This window comes from Aureobasidium namibiae (assembly GCF_000721765.1).
Source record: "Aureobasidium namibiae CBS 147.97 unplaced genomic scaffold scaffold_4, whole genome shotgun sequence".
In the NCBI taxonomy this organism is placed as follows: Eukaryota; Fungi; Ascomycota; class Dothideomycetes; order Dothideales; family Saccotheciaceae; genus Aureobasidium; species Aureobasidium namibiae.
Window position 1 is genome coordinate 891,689 of NW_013581205.1, and position 19,432 is coordinate 911,120.

Consider the following 19,432-nt stretch of genomic DNA (forward strand, 5'->3'; position numbering starts at 1 on the left):
GGGCGATTCGTCGTGAGTAGGTTGAGGTTGAGTAGCGAGCCTGGACAAGGCACTCTGGCCGGCGACAGAAGGGACCCAGCCGTTTGCCGTGGTGTCGGTACGAAGCGGGGGGCTCGGCGGCGTGTCGCGTGTGCTAGAGACGGGGGACGTGGTACTTCGGGTGAGAGTGGAGGGCCGAGTAGAGGGATGGGCAGGCGAGGAAGAGATTGATTGATTTGTTGGTGGTGTTGATGGAGTATTCGAGGAAGAGGAGTGAAGGTGATTGTGGGTATAGCTCCGTATGTAGGAAAGACCGCGAAGTCTCGATGGACGAGTGGGTGATGCGGGTGAGTTGTTAGCGGCTGAAGAAACGGTCGACAGCGATGCTGCAGCCGGGGATGTGTAATTGCCAAACATGGGTGATTTGACCAAGACAAGGAGGAGTGAGTGAGACTTGGAGAGGACCTCAAGCGGGCGCGTTGAATCTCAGATCAGAAAGAGGCGTCTAGACGGATTATGTCACTGCTATTGGCGATTACGCTTGTCGAGTGTAGAATGGTCCGAGAAACGGCAATCGAGGCCTTGAGTGCGGGGGATTGCTTGGAAAGCCGACAGAGACAGCGACGAAGGGCTTGGGGAGATGAGAAAAAAGAAGCAGGGAAAGAGAGAGTGAGTGAGAGAAGGACGCCGTGTGCGTGCCGCAGGCCGAACTCCAAGCATACAGTCAATGCAACAACGCTTTCAATGGCGCGTTGTGGCCCTTGGACGTACAGTTGATCCAAGAAACCGCTCTCTTCCTAGCCCAGCGGACCCTGACTCGAGACATTGGTTCGACAGTGCTTGCAAGCATGACTTCACTTCCACAGGGGCTCATGACATTTACATCTCAGCAGCCCACACATGTAGAACTTGCACTCGCAACGGATCATGTTCATCTGTGTTCCAGACCCCAGGGCTGTAAAGCATCCGAAGAGGCGTCCTGACGAGCCGTCCTTTCATGCCCCTCTCCGCGTGCTAAAGTTTGTAACGCGCACAACTGCAAAGATACACAGTAGCTTCGAGAAGCGAATGAGTTCCATCGAAAAGCGATATCACGTCAGATTTCTTTGATCAGTCTCAATACATGAGAGTAATGGGAGGAGGAAACAGGTGGGATGGAGTGGTCGCGTATTGTAGCCAATGTCGATACCATTGAACCTCTGCTCGGTGCGGGAACTACTGTAGAACAGCGAAACCCACTGCGACAGCGATGCAAAGCTGACGCCATCTTCAACCTGTCCACATTTGAAGTGCAGGCGGGAACCCATAGCGTCAGCCACTTGATTTGAAGATACATGCTGTCAGAATTGGTCCAGGCTACTAGAGCGCACGCTCAAGACGGGTGGTATGAAGCTTGAACAAGTATGGAGTTTCATCGACAAGAGATTACTCTCCGGACGGATATAACTCACAACCGGCAGCCGAGGTTTGCAATTTTGTCAAACAGGCCATGACAGAATAGGCCATGGATTCTGGATAGCCTTCTGTCAATCACATAACCCCAATCAACCATGCTGCGACTGTCCACAGGCATACCGCGCTTTACCGGTCGCTTTCTGTCTCGCCATGTCTCGCGTCGCACTTTTGCCTCGATAGATCAGGCCAACAAGGTAGGCTGCTAGACTCCTGTCCGCCTTGAGCGCATCGCATTCCAACCGTCGGCTTTTAGTAACGCCCGTATTCTTCAGCATCCCACCGACCTCGATCAAGTCACAACCCTTTCCAATGGCGTCCGAGTCGCCAGCGAAGCCGTCCCTGGTGCCTTTTCCGGTATTGGTGTCTACGTCGATGCTGGTTCCCGATACGAAAACGATGCTCTCCGCGGTGTCTCTCACATTATCGACCGACTGGCCTTCAAGTCTTCGTCACGGCGGAGCGCCGATAGTATGCTCGAGGAGATCGAGTCCCTGGGCGGCAACATCCAATGCGCCTCGTCTCGTGAATCCCTCATGTACCAGGCCGCCACCTTCAACAGCGCTGTCCCCACCGCTACTGCTCTCCTCGCCGAAACCATCCGCCATCCCTTGATCACTGATGAAGAGGTCGCACGCCAGATCGAAACGGCAGAGTATGAGATTGGTGAGATCTGGAGCAAGCCCGATCTCATCCTGCCCGAGTTGCTTCACATGGCTGCATACAAGGACAACACTCTCGGAAACCCTTTGCTATGTCCCGCCGATCGTTTGGCCAGCATCGACAAGCGCACCGTTGATGCCTACCGCCGTGCCTTCTTCCGTCCCGAGAGACTGGTCGTCGCCTTTGCTGGTGTCGAGCACAAACAAGCCATCGACCTGGCCGAGCAACACTTTGGTGATATGAAGGCTGAAGCGCTCCCTACGTCAGAGTCAACCTCCCAGAAGTCGCCGCAACCACAGCAAAAGTCGACTCTCAGCTCAAAGATCCCCTTCTTCAAAAACCTCTCCACCTCGGCCTCGCAGTCTGCTACTGTCTCACCACTAGACCCTTCTCAGATCATCCCCCACCCTCTCGATGTGCCCATTGACACTTCCTCGCCCGCCCGCTATACCGGTGGCTTCCTCACACTACCGAACCTGCCTATCCCCCCAAACCCCGCGCTTCCTCGCCTGTCATACATCCATCTTGCCTTCGAGTCACTTCCCATCAACTCCGACTCCATCTATGCTCTCGCAACTCTTCAAACCCTTCTTGGTGGAGGTGGATCATTCTCCGCCGGTGGTCCCGGCAAGGGCATGTACAGTCGTCTGTATACCAATGTCTTGAACCAGCACGGATGGGTCGAAAACTGCGTCGCCTTCAACCATGCCTACACCGACAGCGGCATCTTTGGTATCAGCGCTGCATGCGCCACTCCCTACGTCAACCACATGCTCCAGGTCATGTGCTTGCAACTAGCTAATTTGGGCAAGGAGACTGGTATTGGCCGCCTGACCGAAGGAGAAGTCAAGCGTGCAAAGAACCAGCTCAAGAGCAGTCTACTCATGAACCTCGAGAGCCGCATGGTCGAGCTCGAGGATCTGGGTCGTCAGGTCCAGGTCCACGGACGCAAGGTTCCTGTACAAGACATGATTGCTCGCATCGACAAAGTCTCGATTCCCGAGCTGCGTCACGTTGCTCGTCAAGTCTTTGGCGGCATGGTCAAGAACCCTGGCGGCGGCAGCGGTGCCCCTACCGTCGTAATCCAACAAGGCGAAGAGGAAGGTGTACAGATTCAAGAGCTCAAGTGGGACGCCATTCAAGGTACGATTCAAAAGTACGGTCTCGGTCGCCAGTAAAAAAAGTCTTGCCTCTCACAACGCATCTTATTCTTGTACTATATCCCTCCTCCTTGATTTTCAATGCACAGCATGTAGAACATACACACAAGCTCACCAGCCCCGTCTGAACATCAAAATGACCGCCTCGCAGTGATTCTGAGATACAACGGACTCAACTTAGAGACATAGGCGATGCTGTCCTCTCTCCAGAAGACCATTCGACTGATATAATAGAAATGAGGCGTGGTCTGACAGATATCGTACACCGGTCATACCTGCACGCTCAACCAAAGACCACAAATTTGTAGTGTGTTGGATTTTTTGTGTACATCAATCGGTCACGTCCTCTGATATTCGCTTCTCGCTGCCTTCCATGCTGCAAGAGCTCTTGCAAGCCACGTGCAAAGCGTCAGATGTGGCTAGTGAGACGCTGAACGCACGTGATATAATCCGAATCGATCTTGCTCTGACGTCCTTCCATCAAGGTTGGGAATCAGCTGGCAGAAACTCCTCTAGCAAAGCACTTCTCGATTTCTTCTTCGTTCCTGCTTGCGGTAATGGTTCAGATTGGGCCTTGCGTTTAGCACCGGGTCCAACAAAGCTTGACACCCAGTCGCGGACTCGCTCGAGCTTATTCTCGACCGCTCGAGGGAAGCTGGGTTGCTGAGCGCTGTCTGAAGGCAGACTGTGTGCTTTTTGTAGGACCGTGAATGTTGTGGCGTTCTTGGTGGCTCTCCGGTTAAGAGACTGGCCAAAGACAGCATTGCGGAAGGAGCTTAGTGCTACTCTTTCAATGAGGACAATGTCTTGTGAGCGCATTGATGAGAGGGTTGTGCGTGATTGATCCTCGGTCTTGTATGGCTGCTGAGAGTCTTGAGCTCGATGCCAGGAACTGATTGTGAAGCCGGCCTTGGTCTCGTCCCCAACGATAAGCTCAATGATATCCATGTCATGACCGCTTTTGCGTGTTGTCACCGTTCTAGCGGGGGCAATGCTGATGATACCCACCAGTAGATTCACGGTCATGGTTTGAGGCTGTATTCGTTGTATATAGTCAGCCGTGGGGACGGCCTTGATGCTCATAAGGGGTCCAACAGGTCTGTACGACGACACAGCAGATCGAGGACCAGAGTCTTCCTGTTTCCCGGAAGCGGCGGTAGACATGAAGGTCGTCTCGAAGTCGTCCATGTTGGTTGAGTAGACGGAGTCATCAGTCATGAAGGTTGCTTCCTCTGGATCGACGTCAAGACTTTGATAATGAGAAGCGATCTGAGAGGATTGTAGATTTGCTTCAAGTGCAAAGGAGTGGTCGAGGAAGTCATCGTGGTCCTCCTTGAGATTGTTGATCTGGCGTGGCACTGCGTTGATGTTCGCTCGTGGCAGCTCTCTGTGCAAGACGGGACTCTGATTGAAAGTCCTGTTGGTAGCTAGTGAGATGGACCTCCATTTGGTCACGGGTTGAGTGGGCGTCGGTGTAGGTGGAGGTGGAGGAGCCGAGGGTGCATGATTCAAATGTCTCTGCAGAGCAGAAGAGAAGGTGTTGAGCAGGCCCTCATCACTCCAGTCCAGCGCAGTCGAAACAGGTGCACCAGTAAGGAACTTGAGGTTTGTAGAGGTCATGTAGACGCGTAAGTTGGCTGAGTGATGGTTGAATCGATCAAAAAGTGATTGGTGTTGGGCTAAGCTAAAGCCTCGGGCTTCTCTCACGAAGACGTGAAAGCGATGTCCCCAATATAGAAAGGCACAATGGTATGCAAACTAGAGACCTATCCAAAGAGAGCTCGAGACTTGTTAAATCTCAATGGACACACACTATCATGTTTCTTAAGAGTATTATGCATTTTGATAGCTATCACTTGACACACTCCTGCTCGTGGGGAAAGACGAAGGAATCCTGATGCGAGCTCGGTCTCCGCAATGTCCGAGGTGAGGTTCAATTAGAGGCATGTACGCAGCAGGCAGCAGTTAAGATCAGTTGGGCATATCCTTGACTCAACAACTGGCCGCACCGAACTTCATTCACTTCTCGTCAAAAGCAGACACAGACATACGGGTCTTGGACAGTTCAAAGGTGCGTGGATCGTTAGCTCTGAGAAGGTCGATGACGTGCACGTGGGCCCGACCCGCGAGCCGACGATCTGATAAATACTGCTGGCCTTGCCCAGAAGATCACCATGCCAAACATGGCATCTTTGCTACGTGGACTCTCGTATCGCTTCACGCCCACGCCGTCAACCGATTTTAGCAAGGCAAAGAACGAAAACTTGCTCTTCACAAAGACGGATCCTGCTGTCGACGGCGACGATTGCTTGCACGACTGCGAGACATGTACTGTAAAGTACCCGAGGAAGTTTGAGACAGATCAGGATGACAAGCTCTATGGTAATATCGGTGGTTGGAACACGCACCTGATTGTTGCTACTGGAAAAACGGACTGGGTTCGTGATGTCGCCGACGAGAAGGGCAGCGTCATGGAGGCCGTAGCAAAGGCAGAGGAGCCTACGAATGGCGTAAGTGCATGCCCATCATACACCATATCAAGATACTAACCCCTCTCTAAAGAAGATGATGCTCTCGGCCTCCAATATGCCAGTACCGCACACCTCACACTCGGACCCTGATGGCCAGGTCCGTACCACGCTTCTGCTTCTTCCCGCCTTCAAGTTCATCGACCATGTCACTCCATCCGCCATACCCGACCTCATCAAACATTGTATCAATACCGCTCCAACGAATACAACACCCCTGGCCGACCCTACCTCTGACAGTGCCCTGACGACCACACCCTTGCCCTCGGGGTTAGAGATGAGATCATGTCCTCACAACTACTTGATCCTGTTGTGTTCGCATGCCACCAGAGATGCTAGATGTGGCCAGTCCGCTCCATTGCTCAAAAAGGAGTTCGAAAGACACTTGCGACCTTTGGGTCTGGCTCGCGACTTTGACGACGAGCGTCCAGGAGGTGTTGGCATCTACTTCATCAATCACGTTGGTGGCCATAAATACTCAGCAAACGTTTTGGTCTACAGAAGACGCCTGACCCCAGACGGCAAACCCATGGACGAGGCCGCGCAGTGCATATGGCTGGCCAGAATCAAGCCTCAGGACTGTGAGAACCTGGTTCGCTACACCATCCTCCAGGGCAAAGTAGTCAAGCCTGAACAGCAGCTCCGAGGAGGCTTTGATCGCTCCACTCAGTTGACCAGCTGGTAACGATATAGACACGGCGATAGAGGGGAGGGCTTAGATGTATAAAGTGCTTAATATGCTACCGAACTTATGTGCTCAGCACTGTGTACTCCCGAGACTCTCCTCCATGCCAAAAATGTACACCTATAGCGCCACTTTGAATCCCCGTCCGAGAACACCATTACAATGCCTTAGGAGAATGAAAGTAGCGAACATGAATCCAAAAAGCAATCATAAAACTCCCACGTCGTTACTTTTTCAAACCAACCATCCATCGTTACCGTTACTGGCGTTAAAGGCAGGCGTCGAGTTGGACCGATCCAATCCCAGCGTTAGCTTGGGCATCTGTATGATGGGAAAACCAATCTGCGGCGGTGCTTCCGTCTTTCTCGGACTCTTCTTTGGGCTCGACGCCGCCATTTCTTCTTTGCTCGGCCCATAGCGCACGTAGTCAATGTCCCATCCATCGGCTTGAGCGGCGGCTATCCAATTCTGCAAGCCAGAATGTACACCGCAGTAGAACTTCTCTTTGCATGTACGCATGGTGCCGCCCATCATCTTCTCCCACCCACTGGTCTTGAGTTCTGAACGCAATTGGTTGCGGTCTTCCCTGCTCGGTAGTGAAGCAATGAGTCCATTGACAAGATCTAGGTGCGACGTCATGTATGTAGTTGCATCCCATTCGACTCCACCAATGTAGGGCGCAGCTGGAACAGGTGGGCGGTCTCCAGGGAAGAATCTCTCAGCATAGGTTTGACCGGGCGTAATCACTCCACCGGCCCGTGTTTGTGTCGTGCCATCTCCACTCGTACTTTCTTTCTTTGGAAGCGGTATGACGTTAAGGTGGTGCAGGAAAATCCAGAACACTTCCTTGGTCACATTACTGACTTCTGTGCACCATACTTTGTACGGTCTGGATTGCCGCATGCTGAGTACAAAGGATACTGGCTGTGCGTCTTCGGGCTTTTGAGGATCTGCAAGATAGGCTAGAATCACACGAGCTCGTTGAGCAAGGTCGTATGGTCCGCCATTTCGTGCTGCGCCCAGGTATGCAACTAGGTTTTGTGATTAGAATCGAACAAAAGACAGGCTGACCATGATTTTGACTTACAAAGAATGTTGATAATTATACCCCTGGTAGTGAACTCGCTAGGTCCCTTTTTCTCTTCATCGAAAATCATGGCCAGGAGTTTGGGGAAGAGTGCGTCCGCCAACGCGGCCAAGTTCTTGAGAGCAACTTCTGTAGTGCAAAGTCCCTTCAAGCAGAGCAGAGCCTCGTGAAGTAGCTGATCTTCATGCTCTTCGCGCCATTCAATTTGCATGATGCGATGAAGTAGATCCACAACTTGAGCCATGCCACCAAGCGATATGAAGTTGTCAACCCAAGCAACGGTCTCATTCCGAAGCAAGAGACGCAACTTGTGTAGCCGACCAACTTCCATCTGGACAGGATCACGTACGTTGTCAAGGTAGGCTACGAATTCGTCGGGACAAGCAGCTTGTGGTCCCCGACCAGGTGAAGAAGGAACAAAGTGCTTGGGTAATGTGCCGGATGATCTTGGGATATGAATCGAGTTGGGTCGGCTGTCCGACTTTGATTTCTTGGAAGTGTCATCACTTCTGGTCAGCGTGAAAGTCTTACTTCTCGATCTTGACCGTTTTGATAAATCCTCCTTGACTTCCTCTTCGCCGGAATCGGCAGTCTGTTGTTGAACAGGCTCATCATGGAAGAACGGGAGTCTGGATTCTGGTTTAGTAGGACTAAGAGCACCCTTGTCTTGTTTGACAAAGTCAGCTTTGACCCGGAGTGTCAAGGTACGCATCTTTTGCCGCATGTTCTCTGGGATGTTGCGTGAGTCCTAGAAGGAGTATTAGCAAGCGCACAAAGATGCGGGAGAAGGGCACCGATTTACCAAGACAGCCTCAAAAGCAGCATCGACGGTTTTGGGATCCAATTTCTGGTCATCCTTTATTATGACACCCTCCCTGGCCTTTTCGTCGAACGCAGCTACGGCAGCCATGACCCTTGGGCCACGTTTGGGGATGTTCGCCAGAGACTTCGGCGCAGGACGTTCGTTGCTGCTGGAGCTCACTTTGCGACCAAAAGACTGTTTGCCGTCTTCGAAGCTCTCGCGACTGCCTCGTGAGTTATTCGTACGGCGCGAATCGAGCTGAGAACGCTCTCGATCATGGTCGCGACTGGCGGGACGGTTAAGCATATCGAGAAAGGAGGTCGAGCCCGGAATGACCATACTTTTGGGACGTCCAGAAGAGGAGGGTCTCGAGAGGGCGGGCTGGCCGTAGGCAGCAAAGTCGCGCTGCTTGGAGGGAGTGTAGTCTCTTGGAGTGTAGCGATCAATCTCTGCGTTAAGATGTTGAGCGACGGGCGGATTTTGAGGCCAATGCGAGGTTACGGTGGGATCGACAGCCGGGAGTGGTGGGCTTAGATTTTCCTTGTCGTGGACAGTGTCGCCGAGGTCCTTGGATGAGCGATTCATCTTGCCGAGTAAGCCTCGAAGGCTGGTTGACGACTTTGTCTTCTTCATGCGTGTTCGACCATCGCGGTTGTCGGGGTCGTTTGTGGCACGCTGACTCTGTTTTTCCTTTTCCCGTTCCTTGCGACTCTTTCTCTCCTTGTCCTTTTCCTTGTCTCTACCCAGTGATCGTAGTGACACAGTACTCTTGGAGCGTTTGTGTGGTGGTGCATTATCCTTGTTGGTTTGCCTGCTAGAGCGGTCGTCTTCAGTGGATTGCGTGGTTGAGTGAGGGTGGTCCGGAGGCAGCAGGGGGACCATCTGCGTCGTCGTGTTGGACGTGACTCGAGCGAGGTCCTTTGACTTTGATCGTCTGTGTTCTTTGGGCAAGATTGATCTTAGCATCTTGATGGTTGATGAGGCCGCTGAGGGAGCTTGTGCAGCAGGTGTCGAGGGAGCTTCTGCAGGGTTGTGGTCGATGCCAGCTTGCCCATTGACTCTCTCATCCATGTACTGTTTGCGTAGAGTTGGGCGCGTTGGGGGGTGGATGATTGAGAGCTTGGATCAAACGTGGTGAAGAATGTATTGTTATCCCCGCCGTCTTGGAGCGACTCGGCTTGTTGATGGTTTCTGGCGTTGCCAGGCAACCCGCCCTTATCGTCCCCACACTTACATCTGCTTGTCCCGGCACACTCTATCGCCATGCAGGCACGTTGACTCGACACAGATACTCCCTCCCTGTGTGCAAAGGTTTGTAACGCTGCTACCCGTTAAAATGCACAATGTTCTTAAGGACTGGATCGAAATCATCGAGATACAGTGTTATTTGATGCTCTCTCTGGATCCATCTTTGATCTAGAGATCACTGTGCCTTTTTATAGCGAGCATTGTGTTCTACACCTTCATAGGAGAGAGGAGCGTAGGGCACTAAACTCACTGGAGTCACAAAGTCTAGCACACAGGGAGGTCTGACTTGGGATACCCGGATATTCTTGGTCTCGCCTGGCTATCATCATCTGTCCGCTGCAGCTTGATACTTCTTTACTCTGCCCTTCACGCCGCCGCTTGTGCACTCTGTTCCTCGAATGCCTTGCGGTATTGTGCCGTCGCCGACGCCAGTGCTTTGATCGTCGGCTGAACCATTTCCTCCACCGCCTGCCTCCCTCCGCCTAGCCTGTCCAGATCCATCTCCATCCGTCGACGCTTTGTTGACCTGGCGTTTAGTGTCGAAATCTGCTTCTTCAGGCTCTCTGCTTCCTGTGCCTTTTCCTTTTCCGCCTGGTCTGACACCATCTTGATCCGGTCAACCGATCGATCCAGAGTCTCGACTAGCTTTGCAACCTCGTTACTCCTCGATCCATCTCCAGACAGAAACAGCGTCCAGAAATAGTGGAGGAACTCTACTGTCGTATTGTGCGTCAGACACAGAGTGTCGAATGTCGTCTGCGACAGCCCTCTTCGTGACGACACGTCTGCCGACGCTGCCAACCTGCGTCTGCTGATCGATGCCAGCATTTCTTGAGTAGACTGTGTAAGCGCGCCTTTGCTTCCTATCCGCACTCTCTTACTTGCTCGGCTTTCATCATCTGAGTCCTCACTGTCCGATTGCATGCCAACCATCTTGCTGAGGTTGATTCTAGCCGCAGAAGCCATCTCTGTATGCAACTGTTCTAGCACACCTGCAGGTGGTTGCTTAGCATAGAGCCGTGCTTCTAATGATAGCCCGTTCTGTTGTTTACCACCCAGTAAGCGTTGCTGATCCTTGATGTTCAAGACCACGCGATTGTCCCCAGCTTCAGTCTGGAGATCTCGAAGTCGAAGCTCATTGAATGCATCCTCGCTCATACCGATGGGTGCATGAGCGCCGCCGTCCGTCGGTGCCACTTGAGCCATCATTTTTTCTGACAAGTTGTTGAGGATTCTCAATATCGGCACCTTTTCGGGCCGCATCGTCTCGTCTGGCCTGTTTCCTTGACGTTGACTGTGATTTTGCTCGTTACCTTCGAGGTCAATGAAATGTGGAACATAGCCAATGTTTGATGGCCCCTTCTCTTGATAACTCAAGTACTTGTCAAACATCGGATCTGGTGCATCTGCGTCGGTGATCTTTTCACCTTTGAGCTTCTTTAGCAGTCTGCTCATGAAGAATCGTGACCAGAACGTGTTGCTATCGGTGGGAGGGACATTTTCGTTGTAGGCTTGTCTGACGATAGGATATTGCTTGAAGATCAATTTGATCTGAGGGCCTGCCAGACGAAGCGTCAAAGAGTCGGCTTCGCCTTCTTTTTCGGAAGCCACTCGCGTAAATTTGATCTCGGGCAAAACGTTGTAGTCGCCCTGGTTCTGTGCTTTCTCGATCGCATGAGCGCGTAGTAGATGTAGCCGCGTAGACCAGAACTGTGTAGAGAATTGTGTAATTGTGATAGTCTCTGGCCTGTCCCTTAAACTTTCGTTGAACCGTTGTCTCAATGCCGGATTCGCATCGAGAAGTGATCTCTGCAACTCAATGTCGGTAATGAGATAGGTATCGTCATACCAGCTCTCGTTCGTCTTGATAGCCGATGAGACAGCCTGAGCCATAGCCATGGCTGCTGAAGGGGCGGACGCATCTTGGGCCGGTCCGGGTGCTGGCGCAGGCTTGGGGGGTTCGGCGGTCTTGATTGCGGCGATTGCATTTCGTAGGATGTCGGTGATGGCTTCTTGTTCGGCTCGTGCTGCGGCAGAGGTAAAGGAAAAGACGTGGTTCTCTGGTCCGGTAGCGCCTGCTGGCGAAACAACCACTTTCAGGGCGACCTTGGGATTTCCCGCGGGGGTTTGCTGCAGGTCTAGTATGGTCAGCAATAATTCACAGAGGGCCAGGATACATGGACTGACTTGTGATGTCCTTGATGGCAATCGTGAGTGAAGGCGGAGAGGACGGAGGTTCGGAGGGAGTCCAGAATAACGATGTCCTGTCTGCGCCAACCGACAGAGTGCCGTTGCGCTTCTTGTAAGCAGTCGGGGCCGACGACATGGTGTTGCGCGAGCGCGCGTTCACGGCGAGATGGTAATTACGATGGTGGTTTGTCGCTGACTATTTGTCGAAACACAGCAACCTAGGCTGCTATTCACATGCAAGACAAAAGGTCGTCATCGCTTCGAACGGAAGGTCTGCCGATGCGCGCGCTAGTTACCTATCTGCTTGAATGTTTCAACAAGCAACGCAAAATACTGAGTCTTGTGTACACTCAACTTCGAATGACGGCAGCAGAAGCGACCGCCAACAAGTAGATTCACATGTATGCGGCGATGCCAATGCAAAATACTGGGCAATTGGCGGATATAGCGGAAGCAATGGAAGCATAGCCGGCTACTCATGCCTTGCTGAGGTTCCGGTGAATGCTAGGTAGGTAGCTATGCGATTTCACAGTTGCAGAAGTAGAACACAAATATCATGATGAACCAAACTCAATAGTCCATGGCCATACTGGACCAGATCTGTTGCAACCAGACAGTCATCGAGTGATTGCTACTTCGGAGAGTAGGTAGTATGCTTTATTTCCGGCATTGATTATATCCGTAGCGAGCAGCGAGGCCTGTCATTCAGCCCCCCACATGGGGAAAGGCTTTTGGCATCTTGAGGTTCGCGGCGCGTGGTCTACAGTCCAAGGACTGTAGTCATGCAGTCACCACTGATACATAAAGTTTATAAATGATCACCTGCTATCTTTCGTGCTCGCATCTCCCTGTCCGCCTTCAGATCATAGAAGTCGGCCGCTCGTCCCTGCCATCTCCTCCTTGATCCGACCCTCTTCGCCCTCACATTCGCCATGATGGATTCACACCGCTCTGCCACCCTGTTTGGCGTGTCCATTAAACACCTTGCCTTGCTCACTGTATGCTTTGGCCTAGACTCGTTGGCTCTCTGCGTCTTGAACTAATGACTATACGCAGCTGACGTTCCAGAATTCCGCCTTGATCTTGGTAACTATGTCTGAACGACCCATGGCTCTCAGATGAAACCATTGACGTCCAGCGCAGATTATGCACTACTCTCGAATCATGCCTACGGTTGACGGCCATCGCTACTATACCTCGACCGCCGTCTTTCTCAACGAAGTCATCAAGCTCTCAATCTCGCTCACCATGGCCCTCTACGATCTTTCACGAGACATTCCGTCTTCCTCCTCTGCAACCGCACTCTTCACCGAACTAGTACGGCACGTCTTCACCGGCGATAGCTGGCGGCTGGCCTTGCCGGCCATGCTCTATACTCTCCAAAACTCTTTGCAATATGTTGCCGTGAGCAACCTGGATGCTGCGACTTTCCAAGTCACATATCAATTGAAGATTTTGACTACCGCAATCTTCAGCGTCACTATGCTTGGGCACACTCTCGGCTTGCGCAAGTGGTCTTCCCTGCTGTTGCTCATGGCAGGCGTGGCTATTGTGCAGATTCCCGCTAGTTCCGGCCCGGCCATGCCTACTTTGAGGGATCTGAGAGAAGCCAACGCAGGCCTTCATTTTCCTCGCACGCTTCAAGAGATGCGAGATATGGGAAGCAGCGCTGCAGGACAGCTGGTCAAGAGATCTGCCACGTATGAAGGCATCGACAAAGACTTTGCGATCCAACACCCCCAGCTCAACGCTTCCATCGGTCTGGCCGCCGTATTGGCAGCATGCGTACTGTCTGGTCTCGCTGGCGTGTATTTCGAAAAAGTTCTAAAAGATGGTAACAGCAAGACTTCGCTCTGGGTCCGGAATGTGCAACTATCTTTCTACTCGCTGTTCCCATCCCTCTTCATAGGAGTCATCTTCAATGATGGTGCGGACATTGCGAAATATGGCTTCTTCTCGGGGTACAATTGGGTGGTCTGGAGCGCCGTCTTCCTACAGGCCGTCGGTGGTGTGCTCGTGGCTTTGGTTGTGAACTACTCCGACAATATCGCGAAGAATTTCGCTACGAGCATGAGCATCGTTATCAGCTTCCTAGCAAGTGTGTGGTTCTTTCATTTTAAGATTACCACCAGTGTAAGTTCAAAGATCTATCAGCCTGAGCAGTTGCTGACCATTGCGACGCAGTATCTACTTGGAACTGCAACCGTTCTCCTAGCCACATACCTGTGGACCAGCGATAATGGACCTCGTCCATTGAAGATTGTGGTTCACGATTACGAGAAGACCACTATTGGGCACCAACGCCCATATAGCGATAGCAGAGGCGCGCCAAACACAGGGTCAAGGTCAAGCTTTAAGGAGGCTCTGACCACTAGCAGGCCAAGCACGCCGGTCAACTTCGAACGTCGTGGGGTTGGGTTCAAGCGGGAAGAATGATGTGGGTAGTCTTCAAGTCACCTAATCTTTACAGACATCCAAAACATTGATGTGTTTCAATATATTATTGCTTACCGACGCACAATGGTCGTTCAAAAGTGCCAAGGTAGTCCTCTGGAAAGCACGGTTTGAGGGTTCTGCAGAGTTCTTTCTCCCTTGAGAACGCTATACGAAGCACTGATCATGTGAGTAGATGACGATATCAGGGAGACAATAAAAGGGGAAATTACAATCCGCTCGTGGATCACATCATCCTCTTTGGACTGAAAGATCAAAACACAAACCAGAATCCCTACCCCCAAGGATCGAACCCTCACTTTCAATACTCGTAAGCAAAACTTTTCGGGGCAATTGCCCCTCTACTCCCGACTTCGAAGAAGCAGGCGGTCTCCCACTCAGCCAAACTCACGTTTGGTCTTACAAGTGGGATATGATAGGGGCAGCTTCCATGGTATAAAAAGGTAGGTGAGTGCAGTGGTTAATTTCGCGTGGAAGAGTCTGAGTGTAATTACATATTCACTAGTGGGTTCTTGGGAGTTAAGTCATGCTGCATTGAGTGTGGACTACGGTGCCGAAGAGCCCTTCGTGCTTGACATTTGGAAGGAACATTGGTGACGTGATTGCCCTGACTGTATGAGGCACGTTCTTTCCCTCCAGCTAACTCCAGGTCAGCACTGTCAAACACCCTTCCATCGTTGTCTGCTTACAACTAACGATCCAGTGGTCACACACGATCCATCCGCTCACTATGTATGCCGATGGTTCATACAACCAATATGCGCCGTACGAGCAATGTGCAGAGGACATCGTAGATGACTACATTCGTGTTGCAAGCTACGAAACCGATCAAAGTAACTATGGTATTCCAAGATCTCAGACTGCAGAATAAATCCTGATCTAACCTTTCTGAACGCAGCACGCCCACATCGGCCAACCTCGACATCACGCCAGAGTCAGGCTGCCGTTGGCAGGGCTCGACTGTCCTTACCACCGTCCGCGACTGCGCCTATCGAGAGTCATGACTACCAGACGTACGAATATGTGCCCTCGATCCCTCAGGAACACCCAAGAGGCTACGTCGAAACTCAGGAAACGAGAATTTCAATCCGACCGACAGGTCTCTTCGCTCCTCCCGATCCACCATCATGTCATCACGTTTTCCAGCAACAGGCGAGTAGCTCATCGCCCATGATCGCTCTGCCGTCAACTCCAGCGTACCAAGCCAGCCAAAGGCAGCAAAATCCCGAGCCTATGATACCAACTCGGCCATACCCTACATCACAGCAAAAAAGGCCTATTACGACGGAAAGTCCTCCCATCGTCCAAGGAATCCGGCTCGTCCCGGTGCATACCCTTCCAGATCGCTTCCAGACCGTCTTTCCGTTTGCTATGTTCAATGCGGTCCAATCCGCCTGCTTCGAAAGCATATACGAGTCCCACGACAATTGTGTCTTCTCATCTCCTACAGGCAGTGGCAAGACTGTGCTCTTCGAGATTGCAATCTGTCGTATGCTTCGGGGTTGGCAGAATGGTACTTTCAAGATCGTCTATATGGCTCCGACAAAGTCTCTCTGCTCGGAAAGAGCTCATGACTGGAAGGCTAAGTTTGAGCCTTTGGGTCTGAAGTGCGAAGAGATGACTGGCGATTCGGACATAACCTCGCTTCAGCACGTTCAGCGAGCCGACATTATTGTGACCACACCAGAAAAATGGGACTCGATGACGAGAAAATGGAAGGACCACGAAAGATTGGTCCGCCTCATCAAACTGCTTTTGATCGATGAAGTCCACATTCTCAACAAGGACCGCGGCGCTACACTTGAGGTTGTTGTTTCGAGGATGAAATCTATCGGTTCTGGGACCAGATTCATTGCCCTCAGTGCAACAGTACCCAACTCACAAGATATAGCTACATGGCTTGGGCGCAACGACGATCTTCCTGACGTCCCAGCTACCCACAAGAAGTTTGGCCAAGAGTTCCGACCTGTCGAGCTCAAACGTTATGTATGTGGCTATCAATCGAGCCTAAACGCGTTCGCATTCGACGCTATGTTGAACAGAAAGTGAGTCAAATCTTGTCAAGCATCCCACCAACTCGTACTGATTGTGAACAGACTTCCGGAGATTATCACCAAGTACTCTCAGAGAAAGCCAATCATGATATTCTGCTTCACAAGAAAATCATGTTCAGAGACAGCGAAAGCTCTCGCCGAGTGGTGGAAGACCAGTACACCGAAAGACAGATATTGGGACGCGCCCACAAGCCATATTTCGGTGGAGGACAGGGGTTTGCAAAGTATGTCTTCTTTCATGGTCCATCCTCACAACACACTGACGCCTCCAGGCACTGTCACTGCTGGAGTCGCTGTCCATCATGCCGGTCTTGATCAACAAGACCGTTCTGCAGTAGAAAGAGCTTATCTTGTTGGTGATCTAAGCGTAATCTGCTGTACATCGACACTCGCAGTAGGTGTGAACCTTCCTTGTCACATGGTCATCATCAAAAATACCGTCAGCTATGAGGCTGGAGGCCTCAAAGAATACTCGGATCTCGAGATTATGCAAATGATTGGAAGGGCCGGTAGACCGCAGTTTGATACGTCAGCTCTTGCTACAATCATGACAAAGATGCAGCAGGTCAAGCACTACGAGCAGCTACTTGATGGACAAGAACGCTTGGAGAGCTGGTGAGGTTTTTCCTGCGGTATACTCTCGAGACTGAATGTTAACATACTCACAGCCTGCATCTTAATCTTGTCGAGCACCTCAATGCAGAGATCGGATTGGCCATGGTTCCGGATCTCTACGCAGCAAAGAAGTGGCTCGCTGGCACTTTCCTTAAAGTGCGACTCGAAGACAACCCGGCCCACTACCAGATCGACGGAGACACCCCAGGTCGAGATCTCGGAGCCAGACTGGAGCAGATTTGCGAAAAAGCTGTTTCTGAGCTCAGAAGACTCGGGTTAATCGAGCACGGCGCATTGTTCAAGTCTACGGAGTATGGAGACGCCATGGCACGCTACTATATGAATATCGCGACTATGGAGTCAATCTTGAATCTACCACGGAAGCCCAAGATGTCAGACATAGTATGTACTCGCATATACTCTTATGATCTCACCTACTAACCCGTGTTACAGCTGACTGTCATATCGCAAAGCCACGAGTTTAGAGAAATTCGCTTCCGTTCCGGCGAAAAACAAGTCTACAAGGAACTTAACGGGATGAACGACATTCGCTATTCCTTCAGGATCGATCTCTCTGCTGCCGCACACAAAGTGTCCCTGATTATACAAGCTGTGCTCGGTGGAGTCAACCATATTGCCGAACAAACAACTCATCGCTTTCAGTACAGCATCGACCAATCCTTGATCTTCCACCACGTTTATCGATTGATTCGATGCATAGTAGATTGCCAGAACATAAACAAAGATGCAGTCGGCATACGTAACTCTCTCATGTTATCACGCAGTCTGGCTGCGCGCGTATGGGATGATTCACCAATGGTACTGCAACAGATCGAGCAGATTGGCCCAGTGGCCGTGAGAAAGCTGATCAACGCCGGAATCACCAGCATAGACGAACTGTCAAGTACAGATCCGGGGAGAGTGGAACTGGTCCTCAACAAAGCTTCGCCCTATGGCATGACAATGCATCGTCGAGTTCAGACATTCCCCAGGTTGAGGGTCGGTTTGCAGATCGTTGGACAGCCTGTGAGCGAATTATATATGCCGTCTTTCTCTGACTTGTAGGCTAACCTCTGGTATCAGACGATCAAGCCTCAGGAGCATGTCGCTGTCAAAGTCAAGATTGACTTTGGCTTCTTGAATAACACGACTCCTGTTGAATATCGAAACAAGCGGGTCTTTGTGATCGTTCTGCTTGGCACATCAGACGGACGCAGAGTCAATTTCTTTCGCCTCAGGTACGCAAAGGATCTGCTAGTTTGTGACAGTGTGGTTAACAGAAGCAACAGTGCTGCAAAGCTTCAGTATATCAACCCGATAACTGAAACTACATACCTGACGAGCTCTAGTCAACTGATTGAGTGTTATGTCATGTGTGATGACCTAGGTCAGTAACACCGTGCCCTTGATTCAAACGCTAGTACCTAACACGCTCCAGCCGGAACCATGCAGGAAGCTGTACTCAAGCCCGATTTACCAGTGTCGGCATTTCAATCCATCAATGATATGACGGTTGATGCCGGCAGAAACAAATCGACTGCTCGACCCACAAGTGCTGTCAAGAACAACTGGATCGAGCCGCCGAAGAATGCTGACGCTGATGTTTGGGATGATGGAGGAGTAAACGACGATGACTTCTTCGTCGCTGAATCCAAAGAGGACGACTTCATGGATGTCGACGCACTCAAACAGCCGACCGTTGGTCTATCAAAGACCGGACAGTCAAGAAAGATCAGCGTTGCCGATACTGTCGAGACAGCAGGCGAACGGAGACTAGAAAACGGCAACTACGCGTGTCATCACCGTTGCAAGGATAAAAGTGCCTGCAAGCATCCATGCTGTAAGGGGGGAATGGAGAGGAAACCGAAACCAAGGTCAAAGAAGACCAAAGACAGCGAACCACCTGCTGCTAGCAAGAGTACGACGTCCTCCGCACTATGGACCAAGATCCAATCCAAATTGGAGCTCCCGATAAGAAGGAAAGCAGTTAGTGGGCCTGTGGAGCACCTTGATCTGTCCCAGGCAGCAAAACCCTTGAAAGACAGACTGCCTATGGCAGCCACACGACTTGCTAGTCTTCACGAAAGCACAAGCAAAGCTAGCGGGATTCCGACTATAAGAACGGCTTCCGTCACACCCGTGTCTCCAACCATCTCAGACAACTTCTCAAGACCAAGTTTCAAGCAGAGTCTGGAACCTTTGAGAAGCATCCGAGAAGAGATGTTTGACGATGCGACCCCGTCGGCGAAAACTATTCTCGAAACGTGGAGTCACGACAACGATGAGCTGCTACCAGACGATGGAGACTATCTGGATCCAGATGAAGACATGCTAGAAGCTGCTTTGGTGGGTCTTGAAGATTCGCAAAGCCTTCAACACTCAGACCAAGGATCACAGAGCCTCGACATGCTAGACTTTGACACGGTGCACCAGCAGGATGACGATGAGCCAGAACTTTTCGTGACGGCACATCCGTCACGGGTCGATGGCTTCGCAGAAGTATTTCAGGATGCAG

At 51.4% G+C, this 19,432-nt stretch overlaps 6 protein-coding genes across 6 annotated transcripts; 3 read left to right on the forward strand and 3 right to left on the reverse strand.

Moving 5' to 3' along the window:
- Positions 1 to 1,529: 1,529 nt before the first annotated feature.
- M436DRAFT_79937 (uncharacterized protein) lies at positions 1,530 to 3,272 on the forward strand (the record flags this gene model as incomplete). Its single annotated transcript, XM_013574420.1, has 2 exons — positions 1,530 to 1,628; positions 1,707 to 3,272. The coding sequence occupies 2 exons, from the start codon at positions 1,530 to 1,532 to the stop codon at positions 3,270 to 3,272; spliced, it is 1,665 nt and encodes a 554-aa protein (XP_013429874.1).
- A 462-nt stretch (positions 3,273 to 3,734) lies between these two features.
- Positions 3,735 to 4,337, reverse strand: M436DRAFT_41988 (uncharacterized protein; the record flags this gene model as incomplete). Its single annotated transcript, XM_013574172.1, has 1 exon — positions 3,735 to 4,337. One exon carries the CDS (start codon positions 4,335 to 4,337, stop codon positions 3,735 to 3,737), a length of 603 nt encoding a protein of 200 aa, XP_013429626.1.
- A 1,091-nt stretch (positions 4,338 to 5,428) lies between these two features.
- Positions 5,429 to 6,467, forward strand: M436DRAFT_61935 (uncharacterized protein; the record flags this gene model as incomplete). The annotated part of the gene is made up of 2 exons (XM_013574245.1): positions 5,429 to 5,764; positions 5,817 to 6,467. The coding sequence occupies 2 exons, from the start codon at positions 5,429 to 5,431 to the stop codon at positions 6,465 to 6,467; spliced, it is 987 nt and encodes a 328-aa protein (XP_013429699.1).
- A 234-nt stretch (positions 6,468 to 6,701) lies between these two features.
- On the reverse strand, positions 6,702 to 9,238 carry M436DRAFT_42025 (uncharacterized protein; the record flags this gene model as incomplete). The annotated part of the gene is made up of 4 exons (XM_013574178.1): positions 6,702 to 7,213; positions 7,256 to 7,498; positions 7,555 to 8,302; positions 8,357 to 9,238. The coding sequence occupies 4 exons, from the start codon at positions 9,236 to 9,238 to the stop codon at positions 6,702 to 6,704; spliced, it is 2,385 nt and encodes a 794-aa protein (XP_013429632.1).
- Positions 9,239 to 9,970: 732 nt separating this feature from the next.
- Positions 9,971 to 11,930, reverse strand: M436DRAFT_71019 (uncharacterized protein; the record flags this gene model as incomplete). Its single annotated transcript, XM_013574329.1, has 2 exons — positions 9,971 to 11,742; positions 11,792 to 11,930. The coding sequence occupies 2 exons, from the start codon at positions 11,928 to 11,930 to the stop codon at positions 9,971 to 9,973; spliced, it is 1,911 nt and encodes a 636-aa protein (XP_013429783.1).
- A 799-nt stretch (positions 11,931 to 12,729) lies between these two features.
- Positions 12,730 to 18,945, forward strand: M436DRAFT_23572 (uncharacterized protein; the record flags this gene model as incomplete). Its single annotated transcript, XM_013573938.1, has 13 exons — positions 12,730 to 12,792; positions 12,851 to 12,880; positions 12,938 to 13,927; positions 13,979 to 14,206; positions 14,952 to 15,090; positions 15,147 to 16,293; positions 16,345 to 16,526; positions 16,575 to 16,917; positions 16,971 to 17,319; positions 17,371 to 17,943; positions 18,001 to 18,135; positions 18,217 to 18,304; positions 18,356 to 18,945. Coding segments are annotated over 13 exons (4,857 nt in total), but the record flags the coding sequence as incomplete, so codon positions are not given.
- Positions 18,946 to 19,432: the final 487 nt, after the last annotated feature.